This window comes from Cupressus sempervirens, chromosome 6 (assembly GCF_028749045.1).
Source record: "Cupressus sempervirens isolate cs-2001-9-10 chromosome 6, ASM2874904v1, whole genome shotgun sequence".
NCBI classification, from domain to species: Eukaryota; Viridiplantae; Streptophyta; class Pinopsida; order Cupressales; family Cupressaceae; genus Cupressus; species Cupressus sempervirens.
Window position 1 is genome coordinate 264,298,473 of NC_143123.1, and position 18,829 is coordinate 264,317,301.

General features: G+C 34.8%; 1 protein-coding gene across 1 annotated transcript in view; it reads right to left on the bottom strand.

Annotated features, from left to right (window-relative positions):
- Window positions 1–15,577, bottom strand: part of LOC149552248 (uncharacterized) — a 180,679-nt gene extending 165,102 nt beyond the window's left edge. The window contains exon 1 of the mRNA XM_089787771.1: window positions 15,219–15,577. Coding sequence (XP_089643897.1) covers window positions 15,219–15,341 — 123 coding nt within the window. The 5' untranslated portion in view covers window positions 15,342–15,577. The remainder of the gene's footprint in view (window positions 1–15,218) is intronic.
- Window positions 15,578–18,829: the final 3,252 nt, after the last annotated feature.

Below are 18,829 nucleotides of genomic sequence, written 5' to 3' on the forward strand. Positions count from 1 at the left end.
CATGATGGCAAGAGTTTCAAGGGAGGGCACATGTATCACACATGTTGCATGCAAAAAGAGGATAATGATTACAAGGTTGGCATGCCTAAAACAACCGTAACAATCACCATGACAATTCTTCCACCTAGCATGAATCAAGTCTCCTCTAGTTGCATTTTTGTGATTCAATTGAGGAGTTTCTTTCTATAAAAGACCTATGGGCACCTTGCAAGGGGGAGGCTTTTAGAGAGTTCGTTTAGATCTAGGACTTCTATTCTAAAGGTTTTGTACATTAGCAAAACATTATAACATAGTTATATTTGCATATTTCTTACCCTAATCTTGTAATCTCTACGTATTTAATAGAAGAAAAATATTGGAATATACTCAATGTTGCTTTGTCTATATGTTTCTTTCTATTTTGTGGATGGTTTTAAGGTTCCATGCCATTTCTAAACAAGTATAAGCTATGATTTGTTGCTTTTAGATTCTTGTAATCTATTTTCAATTTAAAAGTTATTGGATCATGTTTGGCTACTCTTTCAATGCTTGTGGTCTAGGGTTATACCACGTCATAACTACAAACAAGATCCCTTGAGAATAGTTGTTTTAGGGATAATAGGGTGTTTTCCACACAAGCCTCAACAAATGCTTCTCATGAGAAGATATGGATGCTTTGGCCAGTGTCCAAGATCTTGCCATCACCTTCTCTTTCCAACAATGAAGAGTTTGTGGCATTTTGTACTCATTTCAAGGATATAACATTTTCATTATCAATAATGGGAGCTCAAAGGGTTTCAAAATCTCTAGCGAAATGCCTTACTTTTTGTTTGACTTTCCTTCATCTTTCCCAAGAACACCACGAGAAGAGCCAACTTCTATAAAATCCTAGCAGTTGCTTTGCAGGGTGCATTGTCATCTCACTCTTGCAAAGCTTCTGAATTACCCTCATCTAGGTTGGAGGCTATTTCAAGGATCAACACTTATTATATGATTTCTCTCTTTTGTGTCATTCATTGGGCTCTAGAACTTGTGTTGTTGCCTTAGGCAAATTCTTACATGGTATCAGAGCAAATCTTACAGTCTTCATAAGGTTGCAACATATAAACGATCATCTATTAGAGGCAGTGGTATAAAGAAACTCAAGCCACAACCATATGGAACACATAAAATTTCATAAAGGATGGAACCGCTATGCTTGCAGGCCAAGGGGCATTGAGTGCCCTAGGACTTGAGATTCTTATCAAGTAGACCTCAAGAAGGATCAATGGATAGGAGATCCCCCTGTGCTCTTACAATAAAAGGATAATAGTCCTTGAGATTATGGTTTGCAAAATATTCCTAATTAATTCCTAATGTGAGTGACTATTGGAATATACTTGCTCAAAAGGAGATATGGGATTAGATATTACAAATGGATTTATGGAATTAAATGCTATTATAGATTATTAATATTTATTGTATTAATATCAATTTGTAGTCATTAATGATGTGCGTAGCTACCAAACCAGAAATATTTCCAATAAGAGGCTTTAAAGTTGGCAATTTTTATTACAAGTTCATGTTACTGAGGATGATGCATTTCTCATCTTGAGTTGGATTTGTTGTTTGAAGACTAAATTTAGGTAAATACCAAAAGAGGACATCACAATATGATAGTGAGAGGACATATCAAGAGACCTAATCTCTTCTATTTCCCCTCAAGTAGAAATGAGGAAAGCAATTGAAGAAAACATTGGACATAAAAATATGTACTTTTTTTGTTTGTTTGCATTCAAAGGCTCCATAGACTTAAATGTTATGATGATTTGATTAGCAATTTTGTGCTGGTCGTTGTGAGGATCAGGGAACTTGTGTTTTTGCATACTGCTTCAAAATCATGGTTTAGTTTTCTTTTTTAAAACCTAGCATGTCCAAACAAATGATTACTAGATCAAAAAGCTTCTTTTCCAAGCCTTGACATGTGATCTAAATTTAAATCTCTTCAAAAAAGCAAATTGTTCATCAATGTGCTACAATTGCAATTTTCAATCATATTTGCCTCTAGAACTCAATTTGATAAATCAAGAACCAAATGTTGAAGAAGCTAGAATAAATCTACCTAATTTGAAGGTCAGAGTCTAGATTTCTTTGAAACCCTCACAACCATTTTTAGGGCCTATGAATTTTGCTTCAATAAAAAGAAATTTGTTTATGCAGTCATTGGTCTGCCAAGTCTCACTACTTGCTTCATCTGTAAAAGAAGTTGAACTACTTATCTTAGAAAAGATTGTTAGTTGATTAACATATTTCACAATGAATGGGTCTTGTTCAAGACAGGATCTGCTTGAAACAAACATTGTATCTAAGACTCAAATATCCTCCCAGTGGTGTTCTCAATCCCAAAACATTGTGTCCTTTGCCTCTAGTGAATAAACTGCTTGAAATGGAACTTTTCAAGAACATGCAGTCATTCTTGCTAAGGATAAACTAAGATCCTTGTCTAAAGCCACCTCGGAGCTTGCCCACAATATGATAAATATTAATAAATCCATGTCAAACAATAGTGAAATCAAATTCTTGGAATAAAGCAATTCACCAACAAACGTGACCATTAAGCACAAGCTTGTTTTCCAAGTACTTCAGCACTTGATAAAGATGGCAAACGACGTGACCAAAATATATTGCCTGATCTTCTAAAAAGTCATGCTAGCTAGGATATAAACCCTCTCTGCATTATAGGACAAGACTAAAACCCTAATCTGGATTCTTATTGATTTCTTTTCATTTTGATATTTATTTCACCAGAAATTGGCAATCTACCTCGGGAAAAGTACTGGTAGGCTGGGTACCATTGTATAGTTGTATGAACTCTGTTAACCTAGCTGCAGGCTATGCCTGCAGAGTGTACAAATCACTAGTTTCTATTCCAGCACTGAATCTGATCGCCATCCCCCTAAGCAGAGTGGTTTAACACTGCCTAGATCATAGGCCACCATACTTCCCATCTGGGCAATACCAGCAGCAACCTCTCAGAAAATAATTGCTGACAGATCCTGATGAGATGAGCAGGACATGCATCTAGGAATATTTGGACTTAAAAAGGGGGCAATCTGCAGCACAACCAGGTTGAATCAAGAAATAGCAAGTTTCCAATTTGGTGACATGAGAAAAAGGGGAAACTTTGTATTAATAACAATGTCTGCAGAGTAATCATTGATCAAAAATTTGAGCAACTTCCAGCCTTGAAGGTCAATAGTGTCAAGGGCAACTATACTGAAAGTTCTAATTGCTATAAATCAGAAAGCCTCAAGCTAATCTTCAAACACAGTAACTATGAAAATCAATCATCTCTTAGTTGAAACAGTATAGGAAAGGATGGCCATTGCCAGATAGATTGATTTCCTTATTCGTCGAAGACCTGGAAATTGTTCATTGCAATCATTCAGACTAAGTTAATTGAAATACAAACATACATTTGTGGTTCTAGTGACAAATGCTCAGTTTACAGTTCTTTTAGATAAAGCTGTCGTGTTAAATTCCAGGAAGTTATTGTCTGGAATCAGCCTAATTGCATTGCTAAATGTCAACTAATCATAGAAACCAGAAATTATATTTTGTGTTTCTTACAGTAGAAATCAGAAATTTGTTTAGGGTTTCTTAAGTTGAGGTTCAACTTATACAGCCACTTTCTTTTCAGCTAACTTCACATCTAGTTTTAGACATTATCTGAGTTCTTCCCAGGGACGAGTGTATTCCCTTCATCTCATTGTAGCCGCACAAGAAGAGATTTAAATATTCCTACATTAGACCAGCAACCAACATCTCCTCCGTAATAATCCATAGTAACTGTGATCCTAGCTTTCATCTCAGTGCTAATGTTCACTTAGACCAACTTGAGAGGTCTATTGTAGTAAGCATCCTTTGCTTCTGCCTCATTCATAGTGCAACCATCCTCAATGATGGGTACTTTGAAACTTTGGAGTGCATCACTCTCTATTGTGCATTCAACATGTACTATTGTACAGCAAGGCCTTCATTTGATCAACATGAACACAACAAAAATGTACTTGAATTAATCACTGGAAACTACCTACTTAATATTTTCTAGGCCCAACCAAAGACTAGGTGTTTGACCTATCCACACCTCTTTATCCTCTACACACCTCTTTCTGCTCATACGAAAAAAGGACTAGGTCACCCATGATATTGACAAACTTATAGACCTGTCAATACACAAGACAGCCAGTGACAAATGAGCACCATATTCTAAGAGATTTGCAATGTGAGAACTGGCAAAAGTCTAGCCAATACAGCACAAAAAGTACATTGCACTCCAAGTGCTTGATATCTTGCAAGAAATGTTCTGTACAATGTAGCCAAATTTAACACTTAGGAATTGTGTGCCACGCTAATATCTCTTGGAGAGTGTGTGGTATAGTAGTGAAACAAGCAAGCTCCTAGACAAAGACCTACTCCATTATTGTGCCATATTCAACAAGGTTGTTAGTTCCATCAAATTATGGGACAACTTTGGTGATCTAGCAAGATCAGTGCACACATGTTGAGGTTCAAATGCAAGCATCAAATGCATCTGTTTGTAGAAAATCATATAGCCTTTGTAGTGTGCACTAATGACTTTGGGGCTACATAAGACACAATGTGTGTTGCACAAAGCATTTAACACTAGTGCACATTTTCCCTTTCAATTCATACTCCCTTACAAGCCAACTCATCTAAATGTCTAAGTAAGCTTCTTATTGGCAATCCCCCTATACAAGGCCAATGTCTCTTGGAGAGTGTGGTATAATAGTGAAACAAGCAGGCTCCTAGAAGACCTACTCCATTATTGTGCAATATGCAACGAGGTTGTTTGTCACATCAAATTATGTGACAACTTTGATGATCTAGCATGATCAAGGCACACGTATTGAGGTTCAACTACAAGCATCAAATGCATTTCTTTGTAGAAATCCATATAGCCTTTGCAGCGTGCACTAGTGAATTTGGGGCTACATAAGAGACAAATGTGTGTTGCACAAAGCATTGAACACTAGTGCACATCTTCCTTTCAATTCATACTCCCTTATGAGCCAACTCAGCTGAACATCTTAATAAGCTTCCTATTGGCTATCCCCCTAAACAACACCCTCAAAACTTAGATGGGTTGGATCCAATGCATTCACAATCTTATGAATATCTATGAGGCCTTTCTTCCCAATATGCATTCCCTCAAATTACTACCTTGTGCACAATTAAGCAAAATTATCATCAGTGTTCCTTGATTTGAACACTCAGAATTTCGTTCCAGAATCTCATTTTGACCTTAAAACAAAAAAAAATGTAGGATTCCTTTCTCTATATGCCATCTCCATATTTGTCTGCACATCTTTGGGAAAACACAAAGGTTATTTCTTTGTACTATTGAACACGTATAAGACATTTCTCTCAAATTACTACCTTGTGCATAATTAAGCAAAATTATGATCAATGTTCCTTGATTTGAACACTCGGAATTTCATTCCAGAATCTCATTTTGACCTTAAAACAAAAAGAAATGTAGAATTTCTTTCTCTATATGCCATCTCCATATTAGTCTGAACATCTTTGGGAAAACGCAAAGGTTATTTCTTTGTACTATTGAACATGTATAAGACATAGGGCAATGGGTGCCGCACAGGACAATTTGTGGCTATTAGAATATTATCATGTTTCTTAAATGGTCATCTTAGTCATTAGTTTATTGGGTAGTTTCTATTTCCATCTTTAGATCACGGTTGTTTCATTTAGATACATCGTCTTTGAAAATTTATATAATTTCATCTCCTTTGTTTAATATAACTACAACATCGATTTACCATAACATGGTATCACATCAGGTCAACGGAGTTTCATTAAATTTGGCGAAAAATTCGAGCCTCTTTTGATTTGTAAATTTTTCCAGAAATCTGTTTTTCGATATTTTATGATAAATTTGTTGCCTTTGAAGATTTTTGCTGAAAATTGTGAACTTTGTCAAGGGTTTTGATTGTGTGATTTCTTGGTTTGGGCAAATCTCATATTTTCAAAGGTTGCATGTATTTGCATATGAGTTGAATGTTCTTGCACGTTCCTTACATGTGCATTTTGTTACTTGCACGTGTTGTTTTACCACACGAAGTCTCATGTTTCAACGCACGAAGGTTTTAGTGATGGGTTCTCATAATTTTGTCTTTTAAAAAATTATCTGATGAGTTTTCATAAATTTTCCCTCAAAAAATTTTCTTTTGTAATTTGCAAAGTTGTGTTGAATTCCTTTGAGGGTTTATAAATTTTTCCTCAAACATTATCTAAGTTTACAATTTTTTCCTCAAAAATTATATGTTTGATTTGAACATTTTTCCTCAAAAACAAAGCTTTGTATTCTCTAGTCCATGTCTCAAATTATGTTGTCTAGCTTTGATCAATTTTTCACCTCAAAACATGTAGCTAGTTTTTCCAATTTTTCTCTTTAAAAAAATGGCTTTTTGCAATCTACTTTGGGGCATCGTGCTTCTCTACAAAGTTTGGAGGGTTTGCCAATTTTCCCTCAAAATCATGTTGGTTGTTCTCAATGTTTGTCTCTATCTCCAAGGAAGAGCGGCATCATTATCCAACATCAGGTTGGATGTTTTGTATTGATTTTTGGTCAAATATTTTGTTAATTCTGGGAGGGTTAGCGACTAACTCATCTTAGTAGCAAAGCCAATGGCAAGCTCTTGTCTCTTTTGGCAAAGCTTTCTAAAGCACGAAGCACCCTTCTTTATTCTTTTTCAAATGAATTTTGGCTTCTTGGTCATTAAAATTTTACAGATCTAGGGAGGGTCTTAGCAACAGCAAAAAAATTTGTAGAATTGGTGACCAAAAGACAACAATTAGACAATGACCATTAAAGGAAGGTATTAGATTATGTTTCTTAAATGATAATCTTGTTTACTCTTTAATTTATTAGGTAGTTTCTATTTCCGTCTTTAATTCACGATTGTTTCTTTTAGAAACATCATCTTTGTAAATCTATATAAGGAGCTTTCATCTCCTTTGTTTAATACAAGTACAACATTGATATACCATAACATTGGCTACCCATGCAACTTCATAAGCAAATTTCCTTTTACACCAATAACCACCAATGCATCATGCAATATGTACCCATGCAACTCAAGAACAATAGTTTTGTATCATACCTCAGCTCTCTTGTGTGATCAGAGGGTTTCAAGATGATCTTGTAACACCGACTTTGATAATAACATCTTGGATTTAGTGAGAACTTCATCACAAAGAAGCTTCATAGTCATGTAGTTTTCATCCACTTAATAGTGCTTAGCAACACACTCTTCAACATATATTGCATTATGTGGGGAGCCTAGGCTATGTCTTGGTATAGCTAGCACTCAGCTTCTACTCTTATGGGTCTATGAGGGTACATGCAAGTTAAGTTTGATTGCTATGTCACAACATGCAAGTTTGATTGCTACGCACTATTCTTTTCTTCTTGTCTGACGCCTCTTCAATAGACCTAAACAATGCACTTTGTAGGTGTAGTGGCATGCCCCTTTTAATCTTTTTTCTAGACTTCTTTCACAATTCCATTTGCTAGAGTAGTGCCAAGCAATCCTCAATCTTATGGTCTCTGTCACAATTTGAATAAAAAGGGAAATGTATACCATTTTGTGAAGTACTGGGCCTACTCACCATAAATATAACAAGCAATTGTGCAAGATTTCCCTACAAATTCCCCTTGGCACCCGTACCAAACAAAGTTCCAACCATATTGTTGTTAATTGTTATGTTGCATAGGCCACAACTAAGCACACTAATCATTGCTAACATACTACTCTTCTCGATGTCATGCATGGCACCTTGACACACTTCACACCAACAATTCATGGTTGCCGCTTGCAAATTTTGTACAAGTGTAAACCAAGAGGTTTCATGTGGAATTTGACATATGGCACATTGCAAGATGTGTAGAACTACAAGAAATATACATAAACCTATGGCTTAAGCTCTCCCCACTAAATAATTAGTGATTGTGAAATCCTTACTTCAACATCTTATGCACCAAAGTCCCCTTTTTTCTTCAAATTAAACCCCATGTTTCTCCAATTGATGCATCATTTGCTCCATTTTCTCTTTAAGTTGCACAATGAAGCCATATGACTCCAACTCTCCCAAAACATTCCACCAAAGTGCAATCTGAGAGCCTCTTTCTGAGTTACAATATATGTTGCACTAACTCCCTTTCAATGTGTACTGTTTGTCTACCAATAAACCATTATTTCTTAATACCATCCTTAATGGTTTGGCAAACCTTTAACACCAGCTGCTCAAAAAATTGTTCATAAGCATTACAAATCTTACCCATTTGTTAATTGATCTCTTTTAGTGATGTTATGCTCAACTGTGACATCGACAATTGCAGATTTGATTATGGGATCACTCAAATCATTCAAATTTCCAATTAGGTCTTACCGTGTGAACCACAATCCCTCATTGAGCTAACAAACAATTTGACCTTATGCACAATGCCAATGATAAATTTCACATCCCATGCATTTTGAATGCATTCTAGTGTTGAACCACATTCAAATCACTCAAAAAAAATTAGAACGTCAAAAGTATTGACTCGGATAATTAATAGACTTTGCAAGACACTAGGTTGAGTCGCACAAGCTACCTATCATACTAATCTATCCATTATGGGGCTGATAGACTTAGCAAAATCCTTAAACTTATAAGTAACATGATCAAAACCAACATTACAGAGGAATATATCTTTCCCCTTTCCTCTTGAAGCCTCCCCAAGGCATATTCCACAGAAACTATTTCCTCATTATCACACAACAGGTGGCTAATTCTGCTATAATCCATCTAAGGCATTGGCCTTAGGTTGCAACTCAGTTCATCCCCATCAGAGCACATGTATTCTACCTTTGCAAAATGTGTTTTAGCTCCACAATAGGGATGCAATGCTCATTGACCCAATAATCTAATGATGTCTACACTGTTTTCATAATCAAAACTCCCATTCATGTGCCAACTCCTCTATGCATGATGTATTGATCTAGGTCTTTTTGCCTCAGATTCAACAATCAGCCTCAGATTCAACAATCACAACTTCACACTAACTTTCATATCTCTCTATGCTATCTTATATTGCTACTACCCTACATCTTCACTTCTTCATTCCATTATAAACTTGTTATACACTCACCCACTCGTCCATAAGTACAATGAGAGAATACTCTATTGGGAAAGCTTCACTACACTTTCCTACAAGATTTATCCTTACCCATAATGAAAATAATTTTATGTTTGAAAGATGATATTCTTACTTAAGACTTCCTCTATAAACACGTGTCATGGAAAATCACATGATACAGGAGTCAATCACAACCTTCTTGAATGCATCAAGAGTGTAGGTCAAAACAAGATCTACAATCTTCAATTAAGACATAAATTCCAATATCCAAATGACTTGACACTAGTAATCAAAGTGTCAATGTTGCCTCCATGCAAGAAGCCAATAAGAAAAGTGTTTGGGTAGATCGATCGAGAACACATTATACAGATGACTATCAAAAAGATCTTCCTCTTGCTATTAACAAATTCTCACTCCAACAAGGATCTCTCCTAAAATAAAACTCTCAAACCCACCGGTAAACCACTTTTGAGCTAGACCATAATAGATCCCAACAACAAAGCCAAAATGTTACCAATTTAGCAATAATACATTTAGAGTCTGGATCGTGGCTGACACTTATGTTGTAATCTACATATACACGCTGTCAATTCCCATCTGAAGCATGCTCAAGCTTAGATACTCTCATTAGGTCATGTGTGGTCATGTGCTACTAACACCATAGGCATAATGAATCCAAGAGACTACAACGAACAATGATAAATGACTATTTTGAACATAAGATGTGACAAAACTTCCTAATTGTTTTCTATTAAGTCTCTATTTCAAGGGAATAAATTAAGAGGTATGGATACTTTACCCCAGCATTCCAAACTATTGGAGTTTGTAGCTGCATATCTCTGGGGGTTAATTCCGTTACAATCACCTTGAGCCGAAAAGGACGCTTATGATAATTGTAATATTAAATATAATAACATCTGTCTTGCAAATGCATTGAGGCATGGAAATAGGAAGAGTAGTATTTGTAATAAAGAGTTCTATTGTTGGGAATTTCAAGAGATCTTTCGTTGTAAAGTGAAGAGTCTCTCTTGTGTTATATATATCGCATCTAGTGAAAGGCATTGTACACTTGAATTTCATTAGCAATAAAATTATCTTTTGTTGTGTATGGTTGGGTTTCTCCCTTCATTCTCAAAGGGTTTTCCCAAGATAATCCTATGTGTCTCTTGTATCTTTTAGGTCTTCCTTATTGTTGTTTATTTCTGATTTTGGGGTTAAATCCAACATGGTATCAAAGCCAAGTTTGATATATGCAATAAGGGAGTGTTAAAGTTCTAGAGGCGGCAAAAGAGTTTCTTCATACAAGTTTTTGATGCCCAATGTTCTCCATTCTGTTTTAGTATGAGTATTGAGTTATGGTCTATGATCTCTCTGTTCATATATGATTTCATGTATGATTCCTTATTTCAGCAGAATAGTCTATTTAAAATTCTAGAAGGCATTATGTTTTGGCCAATGGCAGAATATGGCCAACGTTCATGTTTTGAAAGTTTGGAGATCTAAATTAGTGGTGTCATTGATTTTGAGATAGATGTATCGCATGCTAAAGAACTATTGTCATTCCATTCAAAAATCTATCATATTTTTTCTTTTGCCGCCTGAATTTAGATAGCGTTTTTTGGTGTAATCTCTCCATTTTATTCGGCAAAGCTCCTTTACAGACTTTTCGACCTAAGCTTTGGTGAACAGGACTTTGTGCGTCAAGTTCGATATATTGCAGAAGTTTTATTATAGCCTATTAGATTGTCTTTCCTAAGAATTTCCATATCTATTGCTTTAAAGATTAAATCGATCTTATTTGTTCATATCGATTTATTAATGATTGATTGATATTATTGATCTCTGTCAGATTCAGAGACGATATTTATTTCTAGAGAGTGTGATCGAGTCACCATGGTTAGAGCCAAGAAAGTGACCTTACAATCCACTCCAGATGGTTTGCATGCTTCTCGTATGGATATTTTCGGAATTGAGTCATCATGGATGGCAGCTCATCATTTTTTTCATCTTGGTTTTGTGTTATCATAGCTACCGGGTTGTCATTTATCTCATCCTAGGTGTCATTTCATCCATTTGGGCTTTCACTTTCTTTTGTCGATAATTGCATTTGAATTAAAGCAATCATATTCATGCTTGGAAGTTGAAAAGCTCCTGCAAGCGTTATCTTATGTCTTTCCTTCTGTTCACCATATATGAAATTTTTGTAGTACCGCTTAAGTTCTTTGTTAACAATTCATTGTTGCTTTATCTCATCATACAGTGACTGATATGTCATTTCTAAGCTGAAGTATATTTTTATTTGGCAGTGATCCTTGTTTCTATTGTCCACCTTCTTTGTAACGCCAATGTTGTTGTTTGACCTCATGGTATTGGTTTCTACGGCAAGTCTGGAAGACCATGGTTATAGTGTGAAGAGTATTTTGCCTTTTACGACAAGTCTAAGAGCATTTTGTGATGAATATTCTGCCTTTTTCGGCAAGTTTGAGATTTCATTAATCCGATAACTTCTTGTTGTGTATGGAATAAGAGCCACTTCATCACAGTTAATGAGAGATTCTCAGGTAACATCGGTGTGTATTAGAAGGTGAAAGGTTGCTTAGAATCTACAGCTTCTAGATAGATGTGTTCATATCTGCAGATAGGAGATTTTAGATTCTGGTAGTTCTTAGATCTGAGGGCTTAGCTCTATATATGTTGGAGGAAAGATATTGAGATCATGTCTAATTAGACAATTAGAGATAAGTTTTCTTTTTTGGAATGTTGATCATGAATTTTATGTATGAATATAACTGTAAATAATATGCATTTAGCATTACTATTTTTTGATAGGTTGATCTCTCTTCATTGCAGGATGCGTGAACATGAGAATGTCATTTAAAGGGAACTCGTTATTCAAAGGGAGATGATTTGCCTCAGAGGGAGGCTATGTCATCTATTTGAATATGGTGATCTCTCTTCATTGCAGGATGTATGAACATGAGAATGTTGTTTAGTGGGAACTCATTATTCAAAGGGAGATGATTTACCTCAAAGGGAGGTTATGTAATCTCTCTGAATATGGTGATCAAAGCTATTTCTGTTGAGAGGAAATGCTTATGAAATCCCTATCATTTTTATACATATTGTTAATATTCTTTGAGACTCTTGTAATGTCCCCCATCTTTTAGGCCTTCAATGGAGTTCTTAGTCTTTCATTCTCTAAAGGGTAAGTGGAGAAATAAGGAGGAATAAATTAAATTAAAGTCAATAAATAAATAAATCTAAAGATGACTTTATATTTAATTAGTTTAATTTTCTAGAAGCACAATTAATTATTGTATTGGAAAGGGGGAAGCTTCTAGAGAGTACATTTTCTAGAAGCACGACTAATTAATGTATTGGAAAGAGGGAAGATTCTAGAGAGTGCAATTAAATAATATTTTATTTCCTTCATAAAGGGTGAAAGAAAAGAATAAATAGAGGCAAGAGCTTCATTGTTAGGCATCCATTATTTTCTTATTTGATTTCTTTGAACTCTGAGCAAGGGTTTCAGCATTTGCCACTGGAGAACGGAGTTCTTTTGTGTGCCTCCATTTGAGCTGGTGAAATATCCAATGAATTTGGTTTTGGGAGGACATCATACAGGTGTTCTATTCAAGCATATTGGTGAAAGATCTTCTGAAGGGTTGTAGCTATTGGAGAAGACAAATCACTCTTTTCATTGTGCCAAATGTGTGGCCTAGGGCCAGATTGTGGAGTACAATTGAAGGAATAAGTCGGATATTGCTACAATGACTTGCTACAAAAAAATCCAGAGTTCTTGAGTTTTTTCCAGGTTGCTATCTATTTCATTTTGCATTGCATGGAGGATAGATTTGAATATCTTAGGGCATGTTTAAGAATTTTGAAATCATTTGTAATCTAATTTATATCCGAGTTTTACATCAAAATTTGTTGCCCTAATGTCTTATTGTTGTAGATGCATATTTTCTCATTTGTAACCAATGTTATATGTTTCAAAAAAATACAAAAACATTTGCATCTTCATTGCTAGATGTTTTGGAGTTCTTTGCAAGCATATTTATTAAAGTTTGGCATTTAGAAAGCAATCAGAATTTCGATTTGCAATATATCCCTTGTGTGCAAAGTGTTTGACAAAATCATCAGGTAAAGAAATCAAAATTGCAAGGGATATTACAACTCTTGATGGAAAGAGTCTTAGTTGGGATTGCATTTCTTGTTGATTATGAGTTCTTATTCATGATAGTTATAAGGCCAACTTTATAACTCTTTCACTCTACGAGTGAACATCATGCTGAGAGAGTCCATTATGACATCAGATTGAGAGATATCGTGATGGGAGTTGGAAGTCATGTTGAGAGAGTCCATAATTGTATCACGTTGAGAGAGTCTGTGATAAAATGTTGGTTGTAAACCTTACTAACTTGTCAAGTTGAGAATCACGTTGAGTTGGTCCGTGAAGAAAGTTGATTGTGATTTCTGTAGGTTTTTCATGTTGAGTGATGCCATGATTATAATTAATTGTTACAAGTCTATCATATTGAGTGATTCCATGATTATGAACAATGAGTGTCATGTTGAGAGATTCCATGACAACATTATGATGAAATTGTTTGTGTTTCTTACATAGTTTTCATGTTGAGTGATTCAATGAAACTATATAGGATCAATAAGATTTTATCACTGACATTTTGGTTACAGCCTTGTGTGACTATTCAGCTAAAGATTTCTCTCTTGCGAAGAGGGAGTGTTGGAGTTTGTAGCTGCAACAGAAATTTGCGTTAATTTCCTTACAGTCACTTTCGGCTGAAACTGATGTTTATGATAATTGTAATATAAAATATAAAATGTGTCTTGCAACATGCATTGAGACATGGGAATATGAAGAGTTGTATTTGTAATAAAGAGTTATATTGTTGGGAATTTCATGAGACCTTCCATTGTAAAGTGAAGTCTCTCTTGTGTTAAATATATCGCATCTCATGGAAGGCATTGTACACTTGAATTTCTATATCAACAAAATGTTCTTCTACTGTGTGTGGCTGGATTCTTCCTTTCATTCTCAAAGGGTTTTCCCAGGATTATCCAATGTGTTTCTTGTATCTTTTGGGTCTTCCTTATTGCTGTTTATCTCTGATTTCTGGGTTAAATCCAACAGAAACTCTCAATGTGCATACATGCAATGCAAATAACAGCATCAATTATGCACATCTACATGGCAAATCTCCTAAACTAGATCTTGTATGGCATGTTTTGCATATTTTACTCCAGCTAACCAGACTGCACCCGCAGTTATCAGTGATGTGTGCTTATCCTTTCAATTAACTTGGGAGAATCTCACGCTAAAACTTTCAGTTAACTAAAACATTGTCGTGTGCTATGGGAGAGTAAGCCATATTATGGTGCCGTCAAATGCTTTTAGATTTAGCATAAAACAAAAAGTCTCTGTTTTTCCAAATATTTTATCCTATTTATATCCAGCAGCAATGTACGTAATTCTGTACGTGCATCCTTGGTCTCCACAAGAATCATAAATACAGATGTTTCCCTCTCTCCCTTTCTCTGATTATACACAACCAGTACTGCAGTGAAATCACTCTGATGTGTTCAGTTTCACGTTAATGTCCTTAATATTGTGCGTAGTAAGTGTTATGATTTAAACTGTATATGGAACTACCAGCACATAAAGCTTTGCCAATTCGGAATCTCACTTAAGAATACATGTCGCGGGTTAAAAAAGTTGCCACTTAGCTCTGTCCGGTACTAAAATCGCAGGCAGTATCCCTGTTATAAATTGTCCCATATTACTTTATGCCTGTCATTTGTTTAACGTATTTAATTTAGAAGTTCTTCGCTACAGTGACAATCGCCACTTTCCAGGAGCCTCGTGTGAAATCAGGCATTTTGTATAGAAAGGGATTTAAGATGATTTTTTTTTGTTCTCCTATAGCTTGATCTTATCTTCAACGTTCATAAAAGGAGAAAACAATTCGGTGCGAAGAAAATGGGTTATCCCAGAGTATTTAAAGGGAATTAATACCTTGAAAACATTAAGATTGAGGCGAGCAGCAGGATGTGGGCGTGGGAATGGAAACCGTCTACTGTGATAGAGAGTGCCATTGTTGAGAAGACATGGAGAGAAGGTCCCGGCTGCTATCGACATGGCTTCACTCGTCTGCTTAAACCCTAAACCCTAGCCGCTATTCAAAACCTTGCAAATCCCACCATTGATAGAAAGTTAGGATTCAAGTTACTTATCGCTCGCTGATTAAACAACTTACGGATATTCCCCCTGCTGATAGTCAAAAGACGTAGCGTTCCGCTGTGACCTTGTATGACTATCGGGTTAACTTAAAATCAGCTCTGAAAAGAACGCACAAAGAAAGAGCCGTCCTTACTCATTTCAATTGAAATTGTTGAGCGCTTATATGAAGCAAACTATCCCTTCTCCAAACTCACGACAATTTTGTCGTTATTCTACTTTCTCCTTTCTTAAGAGGGTCCCATGAAATCCCCATATAGAATTTGTAAGGTATAAGAAAAATTTTGTTTTTGTGAACTTAATGAATGTGGGGAGGAATTCTACTAATAATGTTAGTAGTGAGTGGTAGTAGGGATTCCAACTAATACTATTTTAGATCTTTTTTTTAAGTGTTTGATTGTCTATCCTCAAATTATTCTCAAAGTTTATTTTTAAAAATTTATATTTAAGAATGGTCTTAAAAGTTTCTTTCATTTTATAATTATTTGTGTTACATATTATTTATTTATTTATTTATAATTGTTTTAATTCATATCAATAATTGTTCATATTGGAGGGAAAGGATCTATAGTCATTTATGTATGAATTATTGGTATGCTCTTCTTCATTTAATCTTTTAATTACTATCTTTACAAAAAAAGATGTATCATAATGAAAAGTCTCATAAAATATTTCACATGTATTACTAGTCATTCAATTTTACATATAGTAGTTAACTTATAAATATTTAATTCAAAGCGTTATGTAACAGTATTGGTAATCATAACATTGGTTAGAGAGACATTTATACATAGATGCTAGTAAAAATATTTATGGGAGGAATATGTGCATTAGTTGTGCAGTTTTTTGGGTGGTTGTAATGCATGGTTGTTGAAGGCATTATGAATAGGTATCAAACATCTCTAAAATGCCACTTTTGACCTTTGTACACTTGATGAATCATCATGGATTCATTATAAGTGAGAAGATTGAACAATAACTTTAAGCTCTTAAAATCATATATGAAGAAACCCATAATATATTGAAATTTGGCATTACCATTTAGGAGCTTTGGCTATACAAATTAGGGAAGGTAATTGTTGGGTTTTTTCACCTAGGTATATAATTCTAAATTTACTATTTTATATCAGATTTTTTTACAAGAAGAATTTTGAGTTAGTGGGACAATTTGGAGTCTAGTACTTAGTTTCAAGGTGAGCCCCTATAACCTTTCATTCAGTGTGCAATGGATCCTACACTACACATTACATTTGAGTCAAGATTTGAACCCATGACCTAAGATGCATATAGTGGTATCAATACTTTTTAAAATTTAGCTAAATAATTATGAATTTATTGTTGCGCTCTTAGTTGTTTCCCTTGATGACAAAAGCACAAACCTCTTGGTATAAAAAAAATCATGATTGGTTGCATTATTTATTGTCCTTGATGCCAAAAGACACAATGGTATAAACATTGAATAATGCCAGGTATACATGTTGATGAGGGATGATTTTTGTTTGGACGCGTGACATTATTGATCAATGGAAGGTAATGTTTTTGTTGATACACAATGATGAACATTATTCCTTATTGGTGTTGATACATACATAGTATTGATTGATTATTCCTTATTGGTGTTGATATGCATTTATCATTATTTACCATTACATTTCAATTCATATCTTGAGGACAAAGGTATATATAATGCATGATCACAGTTGATGGTATTTGATACAAGATGAACAAGTATTATTTAATGACAAATGGCATGCAATGATACATCTCATTGGCTTTTCCATTGGCATCATATTGTCATATAGGTTTTGGCGTTAATTAGTTTTGTACTAACATTAGCACTAATAATGGTAAACATTTCAGTTTATGACACATTGACACATAATCGACGTGTTATATTTTAGTAGATATAACATTTTGACACTTGTTAATCAAATTGTGTCATACTAATATTTCATCACTTCAATGGACAACTATATAAGATGGTTTGTCATATTTCACTTGTCATATGGTTGCATACATGCTTAATCCTTAGTTGTCATAAGTTGGTTCACATTTTTGTCATGATGTTCATTAAATCATCTTGTTATTCTTAAGGTATTTAAATCTCATAGACCTTGAAATTATTGATGAATTGCTATCTTATCAATGTTTCGTTGATAAGTTGTTAATGGCTTATGTATACAAGATAGATAACTTATCAATAACCTATGTTGCACAAAGATAGTTTTAGATTAAGGCAAAAAAAAAGTGAAGGGTGTCTTGCAACCCCTTAGAAAGATCGCAAAATATATTCCATATATTTTTCCAAAACAAAATATTATTGGTATAGACACAACTAGCAGATCCAACCAACGAGCAACAATGCATAATCTAACACATAGAACCAACAACTAAGACAAACAAAGACAAAATAGGACACAGAAGTAGGAACAAACAGAAGCCTAGGTCATCTTCTTGAGAGTGCCAGTCACCTACTTCTCTATGATAGTAACATCCTCCATGTATTCTTCCAAGTTTGAATGGCTTAGCAAAATAAGGAAATTTCTTCCTTAAGCTTTCACATGTATGTTTACCTAGATGCTAACAAACAGAATCCTAGGTCATCTTCTTGAGAGTATGAGTCACCTGCTTCTCTATTATAGCAACATTCTCCATGGTATTCTTCAAAGTCTGAATGGCCTTAGAAAAAGTAAGAAATTTCTTCTTTAAGCTTGTCCATGTATGTTTACCTAGATGCTCCTTATAAATATCATCAACCTTCATATCCAAAACAAGCTTGCCCGCTTCTAATTTTATTATTTTCCATTCAACTAGGCACATTCTTAAAAATTTCAATGATCATCTTCATTGTCACCTAGAATGTTCTTCAGACCCTATTCATAATATTTTATCTTCTCTAAAATCTATCAAAACCTTTCTACTAAACTTTTTTTAACCTAAATCTCATTGTTTAGTTGAACCTACATAATACCAACCTTTATGAATTTCATTACAAATCCAATTGTCCAGAGCAAGGAAATTATTTGCCTTAATTTTTTCCTTGTGGAGAAACTCCAAATGAGGACTTAGATTATCCCTGGGAGGCCCAATACTCTAATGAATAGATTCCTCCTTCTCCCCACTAGAAACATTATGAATAGAGACATTTTGCACAACAATATTTTTAGGGTTTAAATGACCTGCAGTAGAGCCAAAATTAAAATACCCAATAATGTTAAGCTTAGGGTTCTTACCAACCTCATCATTTGGCACCATATCTCTATTTTTTTGGGTCTAATTATCAACATATTTCCCTTTTTTCTTTTTTCTTTCAGTTTTCTTTCTTCCCCCAGACACCCTTAGGTAGAGAAATCTCATATTTCTGCTCATTAGTGTCCATACCATCATTT